Source organism: Camelina sativa, chromosome 6 (assembly GCF_030686135.1).
Source record: "Camelina sativa cultivar CO46 ecotype springtype chromosome 6, ASM3068613v1".
Classification (NCBI taxonomy): Eukaryota; Viridiplantae; Streptophyta; class Magnoliopsida; order Brassicales; family Brassicaceae; genus Camelina; species Camelina sativa.
The window spans coordinates 15,730,282-15,752,222 of NC_141885.1; the positions used below are offsets into that span (position 1 = coordinate 15,730,282).

At 35.5% G+C, this 21,941-nt stretch overlaps 6 protein-coding genes, 1 non-coding gene and 1 pseudogene across 8 annotated transcripts; 7 read left to right on the forward strand and 1 right to left on the reverse strand.

Moving 5' to 3' along the window:
• The first annotated feature begins 2,291 nt into the window (after positions 1 to 2,291).
• LOC104791043 (cytochrome P450 71A25-like) lies at positions 2,292 to 4,163 on the forward strand. Its single transcript, XM_010516843.3, has 2 exons — positions 2,292 to 3,286; positions 3,395 to 4,163. The coding sequence occupies exons 1-2, from the start codon at positions 2,432 to 2,434 to the stop codon at positions 4,007 to 4,009; spliced, it is 1,470 nt and encodes a 489-aa protein (XP_010515145.1). The 5' UTR covers positions 2,292 to 2,431; the 3' UTR covers positions 4,010 to 4,163.
• Positions 4,164 to 4,809: 646 nt separating this feature from the next.
• Positions 4,810 to 6,578, forward strand: LOC104791047 (cytochrome P450 71A26). The gene is made up of 2 exons (XM_010516844.3): positions 4,810 to 5,790; positions 5,868 to 6,578. Exons 1-2 carry the CDS (start codon positions 4,927 to 4,929, stop codon positions 6,477 to 6,479), a joined length of 1,476 nt encoding a protein of 491 aa, XP_010515146.1. The 5' UTR covers positions 4,810 to 4,926; the 3' UTR covers positions 6,480 to 6,578.
• A 2,198-nt stretch (positions 6,579 to 8,776) lies between these two features.
• On the forward strand, positions 8,777 to 10,592 carry LOC104698960 (cytochrome P450 71A26-like). The gene is made up of 2 exons (XM_087455547.1): positions 8,777 to 9,709; positions 9,789 to 10,592. The coding sequence occupies exons 1-2, from the start codon at positions 8,843 to 8,845 to the stop codon at positions 10,398 to 10,400; spliced, it is 1,479 nt and encodes a 492-aa protein (XP_087311673.1). The 5' UTR covers positions 8,777 to 8,842; the 3' UTR covers positions 10,401 to 10,592.
• Positions 10,593 to 11,223: 631 nt separating this feature from the next.
• LOC109133483 (cytochrome P450 71A23-like) lies at positions 11,224 to 12,993 on the forward strand. The gene is made up of 2 exons (XM_087454043.1): positions 11,224 to 12,151; positions 12,282 to 12,993. Exons 1-2 carry the CDS (start codon positions 11,288 to 11,290, stop codon positions 12,882 to 12,884), a joined length of 1,467 nt encoding a protein of 488 aa, XP_087310169.1. The 5' UTR covers positions 11,224 to 11,287; the 3' UTR covers positions 12,885 to 12,993.
• Positions 12,994 to 13,530: 537 nt separating this feature from the next.
• Positions 13,531 to 15,322, forward strand: LOC104791049 (cytochrome P450 71A22). The gene is made up of 2 exons (XM_019246738.2): positions 13,531 to 14,537; positions 14,627 to 15,322. The coding sequence occupies exons 1-2, from the start codon at positions 13,674 to 13,676 to the stop codon at positions 15,236 to 15,238; spliced, it is 1,476 nt and encodes a 491-aa protein (XP_019102283.2). The 5' UTR covers positions 13,531 to 13,673; the 3' UTR covers positions 15,239 to 15,322.
• On the reverse strand, positions 15,235 to 20,819 carry LOC104791048 (protein-L-isoaspartate O-methyltransferase 1). 2 transcript variants are annotated; one of them, XM_087453086.1, is made up of 5 exons: positions 19,705 to 20,819; positions 16,494 to 16,658; positions 16,001 to 16,271; positions 15,743 to 15,907; positions 15,235 to 15,667 (listed from the first exon to the last, which is right to left on the reverse strand). In XM_087453086.1, the coding sequence occupies exons 2-5, from the start codon at positions 16,497 to 16,499 to the stop codon at positions 15,417 to 15,419; spliced, it is 693 nt and encodes a 230-aa protein (XP_087309212.1). In that variant the 5' UTR covers positions 16,500 to 16,658; positions 19,705 to 20,819; the 3' UTR covers positions 15,235 to 15,416. The 2 variants fall into 2 exon arrangements, with proteins under 2 accessions (XP_087309212.1, XP_087309213.1); XM_087453087.1 differs by lacking the exons at positions 16,001 to 16,271; positions 19,705 to 20,819 and having other exon boundaries at positions 16,494 to 16,696.
• TRNAT-UGU (transfer RNA threonine (anticodon UGU)) lies at positions 16,876 to 16,947 on the forward strand. The gene has a single exon. It is a non-coding gene; the product is annotated as a tRNA-Thr (tRNA).
• LOC147942639 (uncharacterized) lies at positions 17,047 to 17,693 on the forward strand (annotated as a pseudogene).
• Positions 20,820 to 21,941: the final 1,122 nt, after the last annotated feature.

The window sequence follows — 21,941 nt, forward strand, 5'->3', positions numbered from 1 at the left end:
AACAGCAAGTAGGGATTGACATATCACTAATTAACATTTTTAAAAAAAATTAGAATTTCCGTTAAAATGACCAATCAGGAACAGCTATCTCAATATTTAACATTTTTGAAATTATGTAAAATTTCTATATTATAATCTATACTAAATAAAAGGATAAGCTATAAGCTCCTAAGGGTGTCCACATAGGATTTAAAACAGCCAATAGGGATTAGTCATATCACTGATTAACATTCTTTTTTATTTTCAAAATTGCCTATATATTAAGATTTTTTAAATGACCAATCGAGATCAGCCATCTCAATATTTAACATTTTTGAAATTATGAAAAACTTCTATATTATAATAATTATAAATATGTGGATGTACAACGTCCCACATCGGCTATAAAAGTTTAGACGATGGTTGGAAACCATTATAAATATTACTAATATCCTTCCAACTATGAATGAACATGAAGTTTGATTTATCAGGCAAACTTCTAAAAAGTTTCAAAATATTACCATATTTTAAAATTTTTAAAGTACTAACGATATTGAAACTTTAGATGTAGTTGAAAAGTTTAAAATATTATAATTATTGAAAGTTTTAAAAGATTTAAATATTATAAATATTTAAACTTAATAGAATGTTTAAAAATACTATAAATACTTCCATAGAAAGTTTAAAATATTATAAAAAGTTTAAGTATCATTAATATTTAACTCTAAAAACTTAAAAAAATGTCATAAATATTTAAACTACATTTAAAGTTTAAAATATTATAAATATTTAAATTCTATTAAAAATTAAAAAATTTAACTATTATTAAGTATTATATATTTAATTTTCAAATATCTTGAAAAAAACTTATTTATATCTGTTTGCGTTTTTTCTATCTTATGAGCGTTAATACATGTTTTTATGTATGACTTTATAGATAAGTTGATATTCTTTCAGTATTTCTGGGTCTAGGAAAGAAAGATTGACGTCGCAATACCTAGATTTGATGTTGTTTTAGTCAAGTTTTGGGGTTTAAAGAAAATAGATGGACGACAATCACACATGTTTTATTAGCTTTACATTTGTTCATATTAATTTCTTTCTAAGTAAATTATAATTTTGTAGTATTAAATATTTTGTTTGAGAATTTACAATTTTGTAGTATTAAGGATTTTGATTTGAGAAGTTTCAATACCTGTGAATTTAAAACCGAGTAAGTATATAGTGAAAATATCAATAATTGAGTGTATGTGGTGACTATGTTGGTTTTCATGAATTGCACAAATTTAACAAGAAAAGAGCAATGATTTTGGTCGTGGAGCTTGATTGGTTAACAAGTTGTGTGGTAGTTTAAACAAGAGATTTTGAATGATTATTCAGTGGAAGAATGTGAGGAAGCTGACGAAGAAGAGAAAGAAAAATAGTATAACGTTAAGTATAAATTCATGATTTTTATTAGATTTGAATTTTAGAAGAGTATAACGTGTAAGTATAACGTTATATATTTTATATTTTTAAAAATTGTGTGTTTTAAATTAAAAAATTTGTCTTAATAGTGATTTAAAAGTTTTTATAAGATAATAGTTCATAACTATCATTAATCATACATAATATTCACCAAAATATATTAAATAAATCCACGCGTAGAGTGAGTTCAAAAGCTAGTATTGTAGATAAACTAAACAATAGTCAAATAATTTATTATATTTTCATAAACAGATTCAATTTTATTCAAAACCAAAATATATTTCCTTATGTAAATTTAAATAATTTCTCATACTCCTATCAATTGATTCAATATTCAAAAGGCAAAAAGTTTATATACTTATTATTAAGATATTATGAGATATAAGAGTAGTTGTGAATTAAAAATATATGGGTCAACTCAACTCAACCCATGAATTCCAATAAGTTGCAAATTTTGTTTTATTGAAAAACGTTTTATGGATACAACTATGGTATTCGAAATATAAAAATGAGGTATAAAAATTTCTTTTAAAAAGTTATTTAAAATATACATATAATGTAAAAATGAGATAAAGAATTTTGTCCTGTGGCTCTATTAAAAAAAAAATCTAACAAATATATAAGGTTCTTAATCACATATATAGAAGTAGATAACAAAATTTGTTATTTTCTTTTCTTGTTTTGGGTAAAATAACTTTTCTTTTGTTTAATTTATCTTTAATTAGCAAAAAAGAAAGATTTTGTGTCAGTTTAGTTGTCATGTGATTGGGTGCCATACTAGAGATATGTAGAGATTTTTTACTCTTTATGTAAAGGATGTGAGAGGAAACTTTTGTTTCCCTATTAAGGCAAAGAAAGAACAAAATCTGAGTGGGATACTAGTAACGTAACCGTAGAGAAGCTTGGATTATATAAACCTAAGTCCAAAAGAACAAAAATTCACAAGAAAAGTTCTTGAAGATATTGAAACCCAAATATACAAATCATGATGATGATACTTCTCTTGTGCTCAATAGTTTTCTTTACCATTCTCTTCTCGAAGAAACAGTCGAGATGGAAGAAAGGTAAGACACCTCCGTCACCACCAGGACTTCCGTTGATCGGAAACCTTCATCAGCTCGGCCGCCACACTCACCGTTCACTATGCTCCCTCAGTCACCAATACGGTCCTCTCATGCTCCTTCACTTAGGTAGTGTCCCCGTTCTTATAGTCTCTTCCGCGGAGATGGCTCAAGAAATCTTGAAAACGCACGACGTCACATTCGCCAATCGCCCACGGTCAAAACTCTCCCAGAAGCTTCTTTACAACAATCGTGATGTGGCCTCAGCTCCTTATGGAGAGTATTGGAGGCAAATGAAGAAGGTGTGCGTCGTTCATCTTTTAAGCAACAAGATGGTGAAATCCTTTCAAGATGTAAGAGAAGATGAAATCACTTTGATGATGGAAAAGATCCGTAACTCGAGTTCTTTGCCGTTTAATCTAAGCAAGATCTTGGAGTGTTTAACAAACGATGTGATATGTAGAGTCGCTTTGGGAAGGAAGTACGGTGGGGAAACGGACTTCAAGAAGTTAACTGATAGACTTAGTGAGCTATTGGGGACGTTTACTATAGGGAGTTTTGTACCGTGGCTTTCGTGGATTGATTGGATCCGTGGTTGGGATGCTCAGCTAGATAAGACGGGAAAAGATCTTGATGAGTTCTTTGAGAGAGTTGTGCTAGATCATGAAGATGGCAACCACCAAGATAGGACTGATTTGATTGATGCATTGCTTACTGTTAAAAGAGAGAAGAGTGCCGGGTTTGACATAGACCGACTCAGCATTAAGGCAATCACGTTGGTGAGTGACAATACATTTTTTTGGATAATATATACCAATTCATATTCAATAATATTTTTTATTTTATTTTTATTATATATAATTGTAGTTCTTGTTTTTGGTTATCAGGATGTTTTTGTGGGTGGTTCGGACACATCGTTCACGCTTTTGGAATGGGCGATGACAGAGCTTCTACGTCACCCGGAGTCTATGGAAAGGCTTCAAGAAGAAGTCCGCACGATTTGTAAGGGCAAATCTCGTGTATCGGAAGATGACACTCAAGAAATGAAGTATTTAAGAGCTGTGATCAAAGAGGCACTCAGGCTACATCCTCCATTTCCAATGATGGCTCCTCACGAATCAACAGAGGATGTCATATTAAGAGACTACCACATACCTGCCGGGACACAGGTGATGATGAATGCTTGGGCGATAGGGAGAGAGGTTGCAACATGGGGACCAGACGCGGAGGAGTTTAAACCGGAGAGGCATTTAGATACGTCTGTTGATTTCCGAGGTCAGAATTTTGAGCTGATTCCGTTTGGAGCAGGGAGAAGGATTTGTCCAGCAGTGTCTTTCGCTGTGGTCTTGAACGAGGTGGTTTTGGCTAACTTGGTTCATGGGTTTGATTGGAAATTACCTGAGGAATCTACGGAAGACAAAACTGATGTCGCTGAGTCTAACGGTTTTTCGGTTCACCGCGAGTTCCCTCTTTATGCCATTGCGTCGTCACCTACTATTTAGACTTGGGCATTTATAAAGGCTTTGTTATGTTATGTTATGTGTGGATTGTTTCTTTTTTTTTCTTTTCTCGCCATCATGGCATCATCTATGTTGTTTTCATTAGTTGTCATGTGATTTTGGGTATTTTAATCAACAATCTTGATTTGTTCAGAAACATGATTTACGTTCAATCATATATGTACTTTTTAGGGTGTAGAAACAATTTTCATTCAAAAAAAAAAAACAAACAAACAAAACAAAAACTATGGATTGAACTATTGCATTTTTAGGGTCTTGATCTACCTCCTGAATATTCAAATACATTGAACCGAATCGGAGAATAGATTGGATTGGATCGAAAGTCAGGTCTCGAATGATAATTTCATTTCTTGCATGCGTATTGCTCAAGTCTGATTTCTTGTGGAATTATATAAAGATTTTGTTTTCTTATTTTAAAATTAAATATTCAAAATCAAAAGTTGGAAACTTGGAATATATCAACCATCAATCACCGGTCTAGTCTTATTTAAAAGAAGATAACACAATTATACATAATTACTGTCTTGTCGAGAGGATGTAGATAAGAAACCCTGATCCTCAAAGATAAGTTATTCGCCGAGTGCTTATTCAAACTAGACGGCACTTTGAAATATTCAACAATTAAAATATATCATCATAGTTTATTTATCCATGCATGCTATAAACAGAAAATAACAAAACTTCAGTGGACACTAGCTTGACTTTGGTCCTTGGAGAAACAAACTTGGCTTTGTATACATAAAATCCAAACGATGAACACAACACAATCTTAAAATTTATTTATGTAAAAAAAATCTTTAAAACTATTTACAAGAACAGTCTAGACACTTGGCTTTCAATGTATATATAAAGTCCAAACGAGGATTAAAAGAATCTGCACCAAGTGAAGAATCCATAAAATGGAAACGATGATCGTGATACTTCTCCTATGCTCAATAATCTCTATTACAATTATATTCTTCAAAAAACAAAATACAAGGAAGAAAAGCAACACACCAACGTCACCACCAGGACTTCCATTGATTGGAAACCTTCACCAGCTCGGCTGTCACGCTCACCGATCACTATGCTCTCTCAGCCATCGTTACGGTCCTCTCATGCTCGTCCACTTTGGTCGTATCCCGGTTCTTGTAGTCTCTTCTGCCGAAATGGCTAGAGACGTTTTGAAGACACATGATCGTGTTTTTGCTAGCCGTCCACGGTCAAAAATCACCAAGAAGCTTCTTTACGGCGGACGTGATGTGGCCTTCGCTCCTTACGGAGAGTATTGGAGACAAATGAAAAGTGTGTGCGTACTCAGTTTGGTCAGCATCAAAATGGTACGATCTTTTCGAGACGTGAGAGAAGAAGAGATCAGTGTGATGATGAAGAAGATCCGGAAGTCGAGTTCTTTGCAAGTGAATCTAAGCGAGATATTGACGAGTTTAACGAATGATGTGATATGTAGAGTTGCTTTGGGACGAAAATATGGCGGTGAAGTGAATTTCAAAGAGTTAATGAAGAGGTTTACAAGGCTACTAGGAGCGTTTAGTGTGGGGAGTACTGTACCGTGTCTTGCCTGGATTGATTGGATCTCCGGTTTGGATGGTGAGCTAGAAAAGACGAAAAACGATCTTGATGAGTTCTTTGAGAGAGTTTTGCAAGATCATGAAGATGGTGACCGCCAAGATAGGAATGACTTTGTGGATGTGTTGCTCGCAATTCAGAGAGAGAAGAGCGTCGGGTTTGAAATCGACCGGTTAAGCATAAAGGCTATCGTCTTGGTAAAGAAATAAGAACAAAAAAAATTATATTCATTGATCTTTTAGTTTATAACCGTAGTTCCTGTTTTGGTTTACAGGATATTTTTGTGGGTGGTACGGACACATCGTATGCACTTATGGAATGGGTAATGACAGAGCTTCTACATCACCCCGAGTGTCTGATCAGACTTCAAGAAGAAGTACGTATGATTTGTAAGGGCAAACCGCGTGTATCAGAAGAAGACAGTCAAGAAATGAAATACTTAAAAGCTGTGATCAAAGAGACAATGAGGCTACATCCTCCACTTCCATTGATGGTTCCTCACGAATCAACTCTAGATGTCAAGTTAAGAGGCTACCACATACCTGCCGGTACAGAGGTTATGATCAATGCATGGGCGATTGGGAGAGAGGCTGCGACATGGGGTCCAGAGGCGGAGGAGTTTAGACCAGAGCGACATTTAGATTCGTCTATTGATTTCCGAGGTCAGGGTTTTGAGCTGATTCCGTTTGGATCAGGGAGAAGGATTTGTCCAGCAATATCATTTGCTGTGGTGTTGAATGAGGAAGTTTTGGCTAACTTAGTGCATCAGTTTGATTGGAGATTACCGGTTGAATCTACAGAAGTTCGAACAGGTGTTGTTGAGTCAACTGGAATAGCAGTTCGCCGCATGTTCCCTCTTTATGCCATTGCATCAACTACTACTTGACTAAGGCATTATATATGATAGTTGTGTATTGTGTGATTGTGTCGCATAAGAATAATGATCATGGATACAAATGTTTGTATATAAAATAAATTTTCTAAACTAGATATATATATATATATATATATATATATATATATATATATATTTTTTTTTTTTTTTTAATATCATAAAGGTACTATATGTTGAAAGTGCAGATATTGCTGGAACAAGTTTTGAGCTGTTTTAACAGAAGATGAGGTCGAGACGTTACATTAGCATATAACGTAACGTGAAGACTTGAAGGCCACATGAGCATGGACCTTTGTTCAAGTTAAGCCCAATTGCTTTGTTCAAGTTAAGTCGTCTAGGGTTTTTGGCACTCGATATAAATACCGAGAGACGGTGACACGAAGACTTGCGTGTTTAGGGTTTATCGAGAGAGGCATACATGTGTGTGATGTTGCCCCATCAAGAAGATAGATAGATTTTTTGATGGTTTTGTTGAAGATCTATACTTGTCGGAAAAGACAATGAATAGTAGTCTTTCATTGTAATTCTAGGAAAGAGTGGTGGATATACTATATAGCAGTTGTAGGTTATAAACTTTTCTAGTGAATGGTTTATGGACTAGGTCCCGGGAATGTATATTAACCGAACCCCATTAACAAATCTCTTATGTCTAATTTACTTTATGCACATGCCCCTTTACCCCAGTTTTTTTCTTCCAAAAAAATATATAATTATGCAAAAAATCACCAAAAAGTTCACTTGTTTTTAAAAACAATTGTACATAAACATCAACATACACCACTTGTTGTCAAAAGAAAAAGCACTGTCACTTCGTCAGTACATTAGTCAAATTTCATCTAGTGAAATTTGGAAGAAGAAAAACCATCCAATTAAAAAAGTTGAGGTTTTTTTTTAAGTTCAATTGCTAATTTTAATCTTGAACCCTGTACAAGAGACTCAAGATCAAAAAAAAAAAACATTACGCCAAAAGAACTTCCACAAATTTGCTGCCCCTGAAATAAGTATAATATTTGGCGCCTAAAGCCCTTGCTTTACGGGCTTTAGGTCAGAGCCGGCAATGCACATACATACACTCGTGAATCATACAAATCTATGAATGTAGCACACATACATATTTACATATGTGACAACAATATTGTGAAATTTTTAGATTCTTTTAGATCCTATTAAACGCTTCATTATGTTATATGTATATACTCATTTGAAAGTCTTATGTGTGCTAGAGTAACTAACTACACTTATTTAGGGAGCCAAAGTGAGCTACTGAGCTTACTTGTTTCATTCTTCTGCAAAGCTAAAACTCATTAATCCCCTCTCAGAGCTTGGCTTGAAGGCTCGTCAAACGACGTACTGACGTATTGGTACTATTGTTGTTGAATGTTATTTGAAATATACAAATAAATTGTTGCAGAAACACAACTGAAAGTTTGAAATGTTATTTGAAAACCTGAAATATACAAATAAGGGTATACATTTGAGGATATAAATAGATTTTGTGCACATGGCAAGATCGAAAGGTTTGTTATCTAGCCCGCTCTGTTTTACAGGCGACGGTTTATGCACTGAGGTATGAGAGGAATTGGAGGAAGCATGGTGAGCCACCATCTCCTGCTTCTTGCCTTATTCAGCAAATTGATAAACATATTAGGGATCAAGTTCTGGCAATAGGACTCATGGGGGATCGGCGTTACGATAATACTTTAGTCATATGGCTAGAATCTAGAAGTTGATTTTTGTATCCTTTGTTTCAACTTTTCAAAAACTGATGCACTAGTTGTACAAAAGCTTTCTTTTTTAATATAATTTAACATTACATTAAAAAAAATATAAATAGATTTTGTGGACCTTTTATATCTATTAAACAAAATCTAACAAATAAGGTATTTGAAAATTTATAAAAGTAAAATATAATTTTTTTTTGGTCAAAGATGAATAAGTGTCAATTTAGTTAGTACTGTGCTTCGATGTCATATATATATATATATATATATATATATATATATATATTTTCGACAACAACAACTAGATTGACTCAAACAAGCCAATACTAATGAACATTGTTTACATAGGTAACCCAATAAGGTTCAAGCCAGTTTGTTTGCAGCACCATTGTGAGTACTTGGATGTCATACTATATGGAGAGATTTCTTACCTTTTAATATATGGAGAGATTTCTTACCTTTTGGATTAAGATTTTCGAGGAAAAATTGAGTGGACAATATATAGTGTTATGTAACGCATAGAAGAAACTTGGCTTATATATATGACCCAAGTGGCTATGTCCACAAGAAGAACACAACAATCTTAAGAGAGTCTTCACGAGAAAAACTTGAAGAATCCAAAATTTACGAAATATGATTATGATACTTTTCTTATGCTTAATACTTTTCATAACAATTCTCTTCTTCAAAAAACAGACCACAGGGAAGAATTCAAATCCTGGCTCTATAACATTTTCATCCCCACCGGGACTTCCATTGATTGGAAACCTTCACCAGCTTGGCCGTCACGCTCACCGATCACTATGCTCTCTCAGCCACCGTTATGGTCCTCTCATGCTCGTCCACTTTGTTCGTATCCCGGTTCTTGTAGTCTCTTCTGCCGAAATGGCTAAAGACGTTTTGAAGACGCATGATCGTGTTTTTGCTAGCCGTCCACGGTCTAAAATCACCAAGAAGCTTCTCTACGGTGAACGTGATGTGGCCTTAGCTCCATATGGAGAGTATTGGAGACAAATGAAGAGTGTGTGCGTACTCAGTTTGCTCAGCAACAAAATGGTACGATCCTTTCGAGACGTGAGACAAGAAGAGATCAGTCTGATGATGAAGAAGATCCGGAAGTCGAGTTCTTTGCCAGTGAATCTAAGCGAGATATTGATAAGTTTAACGAATGATGTGATATGTAGAGTTGCTTTAGGACGAAAATATGGCGGTGAAGTGAATTTTAAAGAGTTAATGAAGAGGCTTACAAGGCTACTAGGAGCTTTTAGTGTGGGGAGTACTGTACCATGTCTTGCATGGACTGATTGGATCTCCGGTTTGGATGGTGAACTAGAAAAGACGAGAAATGATCTAGATGAGTTCTTTGAGAGAGTTGTGCAAGATCATGAAGATGGTGACCACCGAGATAGGAATGACTTTGTGGAAGTGTTGCTTGCAATTCAGAGAGAGAAGAGCGTCGGGTTTGAAATCGACCGGTTAAGCATAAAGGCTATCGTCTTGGTAAAGGGATAAGAAGAAATTAAATTTATATTCATTTGATGTTTTAGTTTATAATCGTCGTTCCTGTTTTGGTTTACAGGATATTTTTGTGGGTGGTACGGACACATCGTATGCACTTATGGAATGGGTAATGACAGAGCTTCTACATCACCCCGAGTGTCTGATCAGACTTCAAGAAGAAGTACGTATGATTTGTAAAGGCAAACCGTGTGTATCAGAAGAAGACAGTCAAGAAATGAAATACTTAAAAGCTGTGATCAAAGAGACAATGAGGCTACATCCTCCACTTCCATTGATGGTTCCTCACAAATCAACTCAAGATGTCAAGTTAAGAGGCTACCACATACCTGCCGGTACAGAGGTTATGATAAATTCATGGGCGATTGGGAGAGAGGCTGCGACATGGGGACCAGACGCGGAGGATTTTAGACCAGAGAGACATTTAGATTCGTCTATTGATTTCCGAGGTCAGGATTTTGAGCTGATTCCATTTGGAGCAGGGAGAAGGGTTTGTCCAGCAATATCATTTGCTGTGGTGTTGAATGAGGAAGTTGTGGCTAACTTAGTGCATCAGTTTGATTGGAGATTACCGGTTGAATCTACAGAAGTTCGAACAGGTGTTGTTGAGTCAACAGAAATAGCAGTTCACTGCATGTTCCCTCTTTTTGCCATTGCATCAACTACTACTTGACTAAGGCATTATATATGATAGTTGTGTAATGTGTCTCATAAGAATAATGATCAAGGATACAAATGTTTGTATCTGAAATAAATTTTCTAAAGTAGATAAATGCAATGTAAATCTGCTTTTATCATAAAGGTACTATATCATATGTGACAATAATATTGTGAAATCTGCTTTTAAAATGTTATATGTATACTCATTTGAAAGTCTTATAACTAGCGAAGAGATTTGAGATTTGAGTTCTTGAGTAACTAAGTAAGTAACTACACTTATTTAGGGAGCCAAAGTGAGCTTACTTGTTTCATTCTTCTGCAAAACTAAAATTCATTAGTCCCCTCTCATAGCTTGGCTTGAAAGCTCGTCAAAGGAACGTACTGACGTATTAGTAGTATTGTTGTTGAATGTTATTTGAAATATACAAATAAATTGGTGCAGAATCACAACTGAAAGTTTGAAATGTTATTTGAAAAACCTGAAATATACAAATAAGGGTATACATTTGAGGATATAAATAGATTTTGTGGACCTTTTATAGCTATTAAAGGTATTTGAAAAATAATAAAAGTAAAAGATAATTTTTTTGTTTGGTCAAAGATAAGTTTTATAATCTTATCTTTGAATAGCAAAAATGAGTATGTGTCAACTTAATTGGTACTGTGCTTGGATGGCATACTATATGGACAGATTTCTTACCTTTTAATATATGGAGAGATTTCTTATACCTTTTTTAAGATTTTGGTGGAAAAATTGAGTGGACAATAGTGTTATGTAACGCATAGAAGAAACTTGGCTTATATATATGACCCAAGTGGCCAGTCCACAAGAAGAACAAAAAAATCCTAAGAGAGTCTTCACGAGAAAAGCTTGAAGCTAGAATCCAAAATTTACGAAATATGATTATGATACTTTTCTTATGCTTAATACTTTTCATAACAATTCTCTTCTTCAAAAAACAGACCACAAGGAAGAATTCAAATCCTGGCTCTATAACATTTCCATCCCCACCGAGACTTCCATTGATCGGAAACCTTCATCAGCTCGGCCAACATCCTCACCGATCACTATGCTATCTCAGCCACCGTTACGGTCCTCTCATGGTCCTCCACTTCGGAAGTGTCCCCGTTATCATAGCCTCTACAGCAGAAGCGGCTCGAGACATTTTAAAGACGCATGATGCCGTTTTATCCAGCCGTCCGCGGTCAAAAATCTTCGAAAAGCTTCTTTACAAGAGCCGTAATATGGCCTCAGCTCCTTATGGAGAGTATTGGAGACAAATGAAGAGTGTGAGTGTCATCCATCTCCTCAGCAACAAAATGGTACGGTCGTATCGTGAGGTGAGACAAGAAGAGATCAGTCTAATGATGGAAAAGATCCGAGAGTCGGGTTCTTCGCCGATGAATCTAAGCAAGATCTTGTCTAGTTTAACTAACGATGTTATATGTAGAGTCGCCTTGGGACGCAAATACGGTGTAGGAACAGATTTCAAAGAGTTGATAGACAGGCTCATGAGGCAGTTGGGTACGTTTACTATCGGGAGCTATGTACCGTGGCTTGGGTGGATTGATTGGGTCAGCGGTTTGGAGGCTCGACTGGAAAAGACCGCAAATGATTTTGATAAGCTCTTGGAGAGGATTGTCCAAGATCATGAAGATGGAGACGGTAATAAGATGGATTTCGTCGATGTACTACTCGCAGTTCAGAGAGAAAAGAGCGTCGGGTTTGAGATCGACCGGTTCAGCATTAAGGCAATCATATTGGTAAGAAGAGACTTTAAACTCACATATATATATATATATATATATATATATCCAATGTTTTAGTATATATAACCATTAATTTCTATGTTTTGTTTTGGATTTTTTTTTTTTTTTGGATTTCACGTTTCAGGATGCTTTTGTGGGTGGTACCGACACATCTTCCACGCTAGTGGAATGGGAAATGACAGAGCTTCTAGGTCACCCAGAGTGTCTGAAAAGACTTCAAGAAGAAGTCCGTACAATTTGTAAGGGCAAATCAATTGTATCAGAAGATGACGTTAAAGACATGCACTACTTAAAAGCTGTGATCAAAGAGACACTCAGGCTACATCCTCCAGTCCCATTGATGGTTCCTCACCAATCAATAAAAGATGTCAGGTTAAGAGGTAACTACGTACCAGCCGGCACGCAGGTTATTGTCAATCTTTGGGCGGTCGGAAGAGAGGCTGCAACGTGGGGACCAGACCCGAATGAGTTTAGACCGGAGAGGCATTTAGAGGGGGATGCTGATTTCCGGGGTCAAGATTTTGAGCTGATTCCGTTTGGAGCAGGGAGAAGGATGTGCCCAGGAATATCGTTTGCTGTGGTGTTGAATGAGGTGGTATTGGCTAACTTAATGCATGGGTTTGACTGGCAGTCTACAGAAGACCAGACCAATGTTGCTGAATCAATCGGTAGTGTGATTCGCCGCATGCACCCTCTTTACGTCACTGCATCATCTACTGCTGACTAAGAGCATTATATATATTATTAATATGTATGCTTAGTATTATGTTATGTCTACAATAAACATGTTTACTCATTTCAAAGTGTTGTTAGCAAAGAGATGTTTGAGATTTGAAGTTTCGAGTTCCTTAACTGATTTAGAAAGCCAAGTGAATTTACTTGATTCATTTTTTCTGTACAACAAGCATCATCAATCTATTTTTGAAACAAGCATGAGCTCACTGAGCCAGAAACGTTAAAAGAACATCAAACGAATCTTGAAAACTTTCTATCACGTCCTACGGATCCAAAGATTTTTGTGTATGTAATTTTAAGAATAAATATTAGAGAAAATTCGAATTTTTTTTGTAATATTCAATCTTTAATAACCGTCTTATTTACCAAAGCACATTGTTGATATACATAACAAAGTGTTTTGTGAGAGGTCACACTCGTTACTCTTGAGAGGATGTAGACGGGAAACCCTAAACCCTAGTCTCTCATGTTCAAAAGTGGACGGCACTCTGGAAAATTCGACGTTTAATAATCTTCTTTCGAGTGGAATAATATTTAATTATCCACGTACGTACGTTAAACAATTTGAGTGGACAGTAGTTTTGGTCCCAGGAGAAACTTGGCTTGTATACATATACGTCCAAAATTCTGGCTCTACTATAGGAATTTTGTGGTTCATTCTATATGCACCACCCATCTACATTTCTACTTTAGTAAACTTGAACAATTTTTTATACGACTCATACCGAAGAGCACATAATTCTTGAGAACTCTTTACAAGAAATTCTTGAAGAATCCTAACATGGAAATGATGATGACGATACTTCTTTTATGTTCGGCAACCTTCATGACCATTCTCTTCTTCAAAAAACAGATGAATCGAAAGAAAAGCAACTCACCGATGTCACCACCGAGACTTCCGTTGATCGGAAACCTTCATCAGCTCGGCCGCCACCCTCACCGATCACTGTCCTCTCTCAGCAAACGTTACGGTCCTCTCATGCTCCTTCACTTTGGTCGTGTCCCCGTTCTTGTAGTCTCTTCCGCAGACATGGCTCGAGATATTTTGAAGACGCATGACCTCGTTTTTGCTAGCCGTCCACGGTCAAAAATGTTCGAGAAGCTTCTTTACGATAGGCATGATGTGGCATCAGCTCCTTATGGAGAGTATTGGAGGCAAATGAAGAGTGTGTGCGTCCTCCAGCTCCTCAACAACAAAATGGTCAGGTCTTTTCGAAACGTGAGACAAGAAGAGATCAGTCTGATGATGGAGAAGATCCATAAATCAAGTTCTTTGAGAATTAACCTAAGCGAGCTATTGGTGAGTTTAACGAATGATGTGATATCTAGAGTTGCTCTGGGACGGAAATACAGCAGTGAAACGGATTCTAAGGAGTTAATGAAAAGGCTCGTGAGGCTACTGGGCGAGTTTAGTGTGGGGACTTATGTACCGTGGCTTGCATGGATTGATTGGATCTGTGGTTTGGATGGACAGCTAAAAAAGACAGGCAATGATCTTGATGAGTTCTTGGAGAGAGTTGTGCAAGATCATGAATATGGCGACCACCGCGCTGGGAATGACTTTGTGGATGTGTTGCTTGCAATTCAGAGAGAGAAGAGCTTCGGGTTTGAAATCAACCGGTTAAGCATAAAGGCTATCATCTTGGTAAAGGGATAAGACGAAATCAAATTCTTATTCATTGATGTTTTAGTTTATATAACCGTAGTTTTTGTTTTTTTTTTTCACTTTTTTAGGATGTTGTTGTGGGTGGTACGGATACATCTTACGCACTTATGGAGTGGGCAATGACAGAGCTTCTTCGTCACCCAGACTGTATGAACAGACTCCAGGAAGAAGTCCGCACGATTTGTAAGGGTAAATCAAGTGTACCAGAAGAAGACATTCAAGACATGAAGTACTTAAAAGCTGTGATCAAAGAGACAATGAGGCTACATCCTCCAATTCCATTGATGTTTCCTCACGAATCAACAGAAGATGTCAGATTAAGAGACTACAGCATACCTGCTGGTACGCAGGTAATGATCAATGTTTGGGCGATCGGGAGAGATGCTGCGTCGTGGGGACCAGATGCAGAGGAGTTTAGACCGGAGAGACATTTAGATTCATCAGTTGATTTCCGGGGTCAGAATTTTGAGCTGATTCCATTTGGAGCAGGGAGAAGGATTTGCCCAGCAATATCATTCGCTGTGGTCTTGATTGAGGTGGTTTTGGCTAACTTAGTGCATCAGTTCGATTGGAGATTACCAGTTGAATATACAGAAGATCAAACCAGTGTCGCTGAATCAACCGGTATGGCGATTCACCGCTTGTTCCCTCTTTACGTCACTGCATCATCTACTACTTGATGGAGAGGCATTATATATTAAATGGTTTATTATGTTTACGTGTAAACAAACAAGTTTACTTATTTGAAAGTCTTACTTCACAAAGAGATCTTTAAGATTCGAGTTCTTGACTAACTACGCTAAGTTCGAAAAGCCGACTGAGCTTACTTGATTCATTCCTCTGTACAACGACCATTCATCAATCTCCTCTCAGCTGGGCTTCACGGCTAGTCAAAGGAACATAACGAACCGAAGTTTCACTCTTGATGCTAACCGAACCATCTGAGTTCTTATCCACCACTTGCAGATCTTGGAATATGTTCCCAACCGGAATCACAAGTCTCCCACCAGGTTTCAACTGATCAATCAACGCCTCTGGGATCTCTGGTGCTGCTGCTCCAACATGAATAGCATCATAAGGAGCAAACTCAGCCCATCCTTGCCTCCCATCTATTATAAACCAGCAACGTTCAAAAAAGAAAACACCAAACAAAATCTCAAAAACATGAATGGAAGGAATTTAACCTCCAACATGAACAGCAAGAGACCCTTCTTTAAGCAATGACGAAGCACCACTCGCTTCAATATTCTTAACAGAAGAAGCCACAAGTTCAGGAACGTGTTCCACACCAATAGCACGACCTTCGGATCCAACCATAACCGCAAAGCAAGCAGTTAAGTACCCAGTCCCTGTCAAAATTAAAATCACATTTCTTATCCATCATCCTCCTCAAAAGCAAAAAAAGACTATATAGACTGAAGTAAACAAAAAAAAAAACAAACCGGAGCCAACATCAAGAACACGCATTCCGGGTTTCAAATGGTTTTCAAGAAGTTGAAGACACATTGCGTGCATATGAGGAGCTGATATAGTCACATTATAACCAATAGACAAGGGACTATCAACATAAGCAGAGGAACGATCTGGCACAAATACACCTCTATCAACAGCTTCCATAGCTTTAGCAACTTCATCTGATGTAACAATACCATGGTTTTGCAGATTCTCAACCATAGCTTTGTTCTTATTGACACTGCTTGGACTCCAAAATTGCTACAACATCATCGATTACAAAAAGAAATTTAAGGCGTATCTAGTAATTGAAACGACCCAATTCAAATGATTCCTTAGTCTCAGTGATCTCAATCGAAACGATAAGAAAAAAAAAAAAAACAAAAATCAAGTGTTGAATCGATTGGGCAATGGAAATCGCAATTACATGTATTGATTCGAATCAAATCGATTATACAGTAGAGAGCAAGAGAGAGAGATTACCTTCATGTTTATGTGAGAGAAAGATTCCGGTGAGAAGAGAGAGTGATAGGTTCAATTCAATCAATGGGAGCAAAGAGAGCGGAGTGAGACGAGAGGAAGTGGTGGCGATTGCGCATAGTAGCGGAAATTGCACGCGAGTTTTAGCCCCTTGTTTGCATCTTTTTCCTATATTTTCTTTCATATTTTAGTAATTACCCCATACGTTTTTTATTTATCAGTTTGGCCCAAATTTTTTGTTACTTTTATGGTTTTTTACAAAATTTCCCACAATTTTCCTCTATATTTTGTCATTCATCTCATATTTGTTGTCTATAAATTTGACCCAAAATGTAAAATTCTTGAACTTGAATTTTTTAAACATGACAATTAAGGAAACAAAGATGCCCTTATAGCTCAGTGGTAGAGCGTCAGTCTTGTAAACTGAAGGTCCACAGTTCGATCCTGCGTGAGGGCACCTTTTTTTATCAATAGTTATGATGAAACTCCAAACGACGTCGTAATAGTTTATAACTTAGAAAACGCAAAACAACGTCGTTTTTGGAGATTCGGGACTTCACAAAAAACCTCAGTGACACTCATGATGACGAGACCGCACGGCAATCGTCGGCTTCGTTTTAGGGTTTTTTGATCTTGAAAATGGCGAATCTTATGCTCAGATTTCTCAGGAACAAGTCATTTTTAAGAACAATCCCGAAGCTCACCACCACTACGTATCCTTTACCTCATCAGAAGCCTTGCATCAGCAACGTCGTCGAGTCTGTTGTATCTGTAGAATTCGATCCTGTTCCACTTACCAATCCGGTGATTAACGTCGCCGGAACTAAAGCTCTCAGGTTTTACCCTAGTTTCCCAATTGGGTACGGGTTTAGCCCGACTTTGGTTAAGGATGACTCGGGTTTAATCAAAACGGTGTCGTTTATGGATACGGTGGTGGAGGAGAAGGAAGAGAAGGACACGGTGATTTTATGCAGATAGTGTGAAGAAGAAGAGGAAGAAGAAGATGAACAAGCACAAGTATAGAAAACTCAGGAAACGTCTTGGACGCAAATCCAAGTACAGGTTGCTTCATTCGATTTGATTCCCCCTGTTTTGCTAAATATTCCGGTGAGAAAGTTTGAAACTTTTGTCTTCTAAACGTTTGGGATTTATATCAGATCGAACAATGTTACAATTGCAGTGTTAATCATTTGTTTATCTCAATAGTTTCATGAAATTATCTACACCGTTGCAAAGTTTGCTCTGTGTCATAGCTTCAACTGAGTTTGCTTATAAATGGGAATGTTCCAAGTTTGTGTTTTTTTGTTTATTGCATTGTCCTAGCTACTATGGTTTCTTCTTCTTAGCTCACTCAGAAAAGCTGAGATTTTTTTATAGGCTTGAGTTTGTGATGGGTATATTACTATTGACTTTTTACTTTTGATCGACATTTTGTGATGATCTTGATCCTTGAAAATCCACTTAGGATAGTGGAATTTAAAATTAGGTGTGTTAATTGAGATTACTCCTCTGAGCTCTTTTAGGTAGACCTAGAATCACATGGTTCTGAGAATTTGTACGCTATCTAGTCTGATTGTTTTCTTGTTATGCAAGTCTCATTGAACCGATGAGATCCGGGTGGTAACAACCGGTGTGTTATTTTGTTGTTGTTGCAAATACTGTCTTATCAAAAACATGATTATTTTTCTGCTTAGTGTCCTTATCATTTATGAAATTCTTAATGGAGGAAATCACAAACATTGTGGTTACTAAATTAAAAAATAGATTCTCCAATGGGGTTGTGTTGTACTTTTAAGTTAGCATACTTGCTAACAAACAACTCTCCCTTGGAGATGACCTTAGACGGAAAATCTTAGTAGACTTATGTATTTATTTATTTATTTTTATTTATTTTTAGTTTTTATTGTCTGTCTATTTCATAATTCTAACAGTTTCTTCCTTATTCCAAATTTATCATTTGGCCAATGAACTATTTAGGGGATGTTATTAGTTTATGATTTATAGAGTTTTAATAATTTTAAATGTTATGTAGAATTTGTTAAACTCTTTGGTGTTATTAGTTTTGTAATTTCTAAAAGTTCATTTAAAATCTAAATAAATTTGGTGTTATTGGATTTTACAAGATTGTAGAAAAACATTTTTCCATGATTATATAAAACTCTTTAGCAATTCCTCAAAATCTTTCACTTATTCACTTTCTATCATTTTATTGAATTCATCAAAATTTTATATAAGTTAAAATCCAATAACACTCCCTAAGTTTAACTCACTAATTAAGTGTTAGCTTAACTCATTATTTCGTATGCCAAAATAAAATCTATTGATTTAACTTAATAACTCCAGTGAAAAAAACAATGCTTGTAAGACTATGTAATAAAGGTCCTAAGGAAGTTAATTTATAACTACAATACACGTCTACATAAAGGACATCCGCTAGCCAAATAGTAGTTTACTAGAATTAAGACTCGTGCTAGAGCACGGGTTGAAATTTATTTTATTTATATTGTAATTTTTATATATAATGTTATTTATGTGATTATTTTTAAAAGCTTTTTTTGGATAAAACATTATGCAATAAAATCATATGCTAAATATAATGACTTCAAAAAATATACCTATTTTGTAAGCTTTATATTGTTAATTATTCTAGATAAGTATCCGTGCTATAACATTGGTTAAAATTATTTTATACAAAATTTTGAAAATTCTGATTAAGATTTTATTTTTAGTTTCAGAATACGATCTCGGAGATATCGATTAATCTAGTTAAATTAGGAAGATCTTATTCGTTTTTATGATTCACAATATATTGTTATCCCTTGTTAATTATGTGGTCTATCAATAAAATCTGTGAAATATAAATTTGTAATATTGTGTTTAAAGATTTTTGGAAACAACGTGATATAGAACTAAATCTTATGGAAATACAGTTTGGAATTTCTATGATTTTATTTGTTACCATTAATATATCAATTATCAATTTCGAAGATCCCCAATTAAGGTTGTACCCAATATTTAGGTGTCGCCAATTAATATATGGATTTCGAATATCCCCGATTATAATTGCATCCAATATTTCGAGTAACCAATTAATATATGGATTAATTTATAATTTATGTATAACCTATTTGTAACCATTTATTAAAAATATAAAGTCCACCAATTTAAAGTTTGCGTACTTCCGTTTTAATAAAAAGAGGATAAAGAGAGGTACCTACTCATCTCCAGATTCGTCAGAACTCAGAAGGATCATCATCATCTGAAGACTCCTCCTCACTGTCATCTTCGTCATCATCTTCCTGGGCTTTGACATTTTGCATATGGCAATTGAAAATTCACTTCTTTCACACCTGAAGCTGGCTCAGCTGAGACCAAATCAAAGTATAAGAGAGGTTAGTATTCTTAAATATAAAAAAAAAAAAAAAAAAAAAAAACTAAAATCAGATAAGTAGACACAATTTGATTTGATGAAACATTGAGATGAGAGATTGCACCAAAAGGATCAAACTTGTAATTTGTCAATTAGCATCAGTTTGGTTTTTACAATAATATTAGGACTTCTAAGGCGAAAAAAAAATGGTGATAGCTACGAGATCAATACATTGATCTTAGAGACACAAATTTCAATAGCACTAAACACAACTCGTCAAATACAGATTCATTCAAGCATATATAAAAGAGAGTATAATTAAGTATCGTTGAGGGGGAACACCAAATTTGTCTAGAGTTGGCGTCTACACAAGGGACATTCGCTAGCCAAATCGCAGTTGCTCAGACACATGAGGTGAAACACATGCTGGCAAGCGATGTTGGCTAGAGGATCACCGTCGGGGACAAATTCCCCAAAATAAATCCCACATTCCCTATTGTATGGGAATGGGAAGTCTTGGAGAATGATTGGAACAAGAGGAAGTGGGATAGTAAGAACTTGGAGTTCTTCGTCTCCGTCGTCTTCAGAAGCAAAGTCAGAATCGTCTTCGCCAGCAGAAGCCCCACCAGCTTCAATATCTACATCCAGAGACAATCTTCTGACTGTCCAAAGAAAGAGACAGAAGAAGAGGACTGAACTCACACCGATCGCAATTCCAATCGATGTGCATCTCGATTAAGGACTGCTAGAGGAGATCGATGAGCTGCTAGAGTACACTCACAAACCCGAGTTGCTAGAGGAGATCGAAAGGGCATTTGTGCATCTCGATACTTCTACCTCGTGGATCATATCGGTGTTGAATTGAGCAAGAAGAAAAGGAAGAAAAGGAAGAAATTGAGGATTTTGGGCAAGAAAAGGAGAATCGACAAAGAAAAGAACACTTGGAGGAAGAAGAATTCGAATTGATCAAGAAATTTCAAAGTATTTTACGTATGTTTTGCTTATATTTTACATATGTTTTCCTTATTTTTTTTGTTAATATTTAATCAACATTTCAAAAAAAACTAAAAATGGCTAATTTGCTTCCATATATAAACAATCACACCTACAATTTATATATATATATATATATATTTTAACCTACAATACACCTCGTGTATATAATTTTTATTATTATTTATATTTTATGTTGTATTTGTTTGTTAAATATTGGATGTTTTGTAAATAGAGGAATAACTAAATTTCTGGCTATTTGTACAGCTAAATGTTTGTATTAAATTTTTAAACCGCAAAATATTTCATGACCATTTGTTTGTTATATTTAGTTTGTTTTGTTTAGTGTTTGAGATTCTATTTTTATTTTTAATTATTATAACAAAAACAATAGATTTAAATACATAATAAGTCATTTATATATGATTAAATCACATTGTTCCTAATGATTTAATTATTTTACATAATCTTAGTTAAATCAACTTGATTTTCTATGCCAAATGATCTAATATTAATAGTGTTGAAAATAATAAAATGAAATTTAACCCTTAGCATAAATTTAATGGTATTTTATTAATTCCAACATGTACTCTTTGTAACTCATCTAACCATATTATATAGTATTTTAAACTTTTTAAATTTTACATATTGGTAATTAATTTTCATATACAGTGGGAGAAAGAGATGGGAAGAAGAAAAAACGATTTGGGCACAGAGGTCCAGTTTGGTTGGTTATTTTCCCGGTTTAATTGTACCCAATGGCTTTGGTTAAGTTGGATTAAGAACTACCGATTACTACTAATAAAAGGGATAATTTGAGCATTTTGTGTCCACCTCAGCAAAATAAAACTCATCTAAACACATGCCACATTAGTAAGCTCAAAGAAACAACAGTTGTAGGCATTTGCTGTATAGGTTTAAACTGGCATCTAGAGTTGTTTGCTTCTACTATTGAGTGGATTACTAATCTGAGGGTTTGGTTGACCTAATTTCCAACAATCATCACCATGTTTCTTTTTTGGATTCCTCTTCAATCATGTAAATTTTTAAATCATTCAAAAGATTTAGGAATCTTAATGTTTTGGATA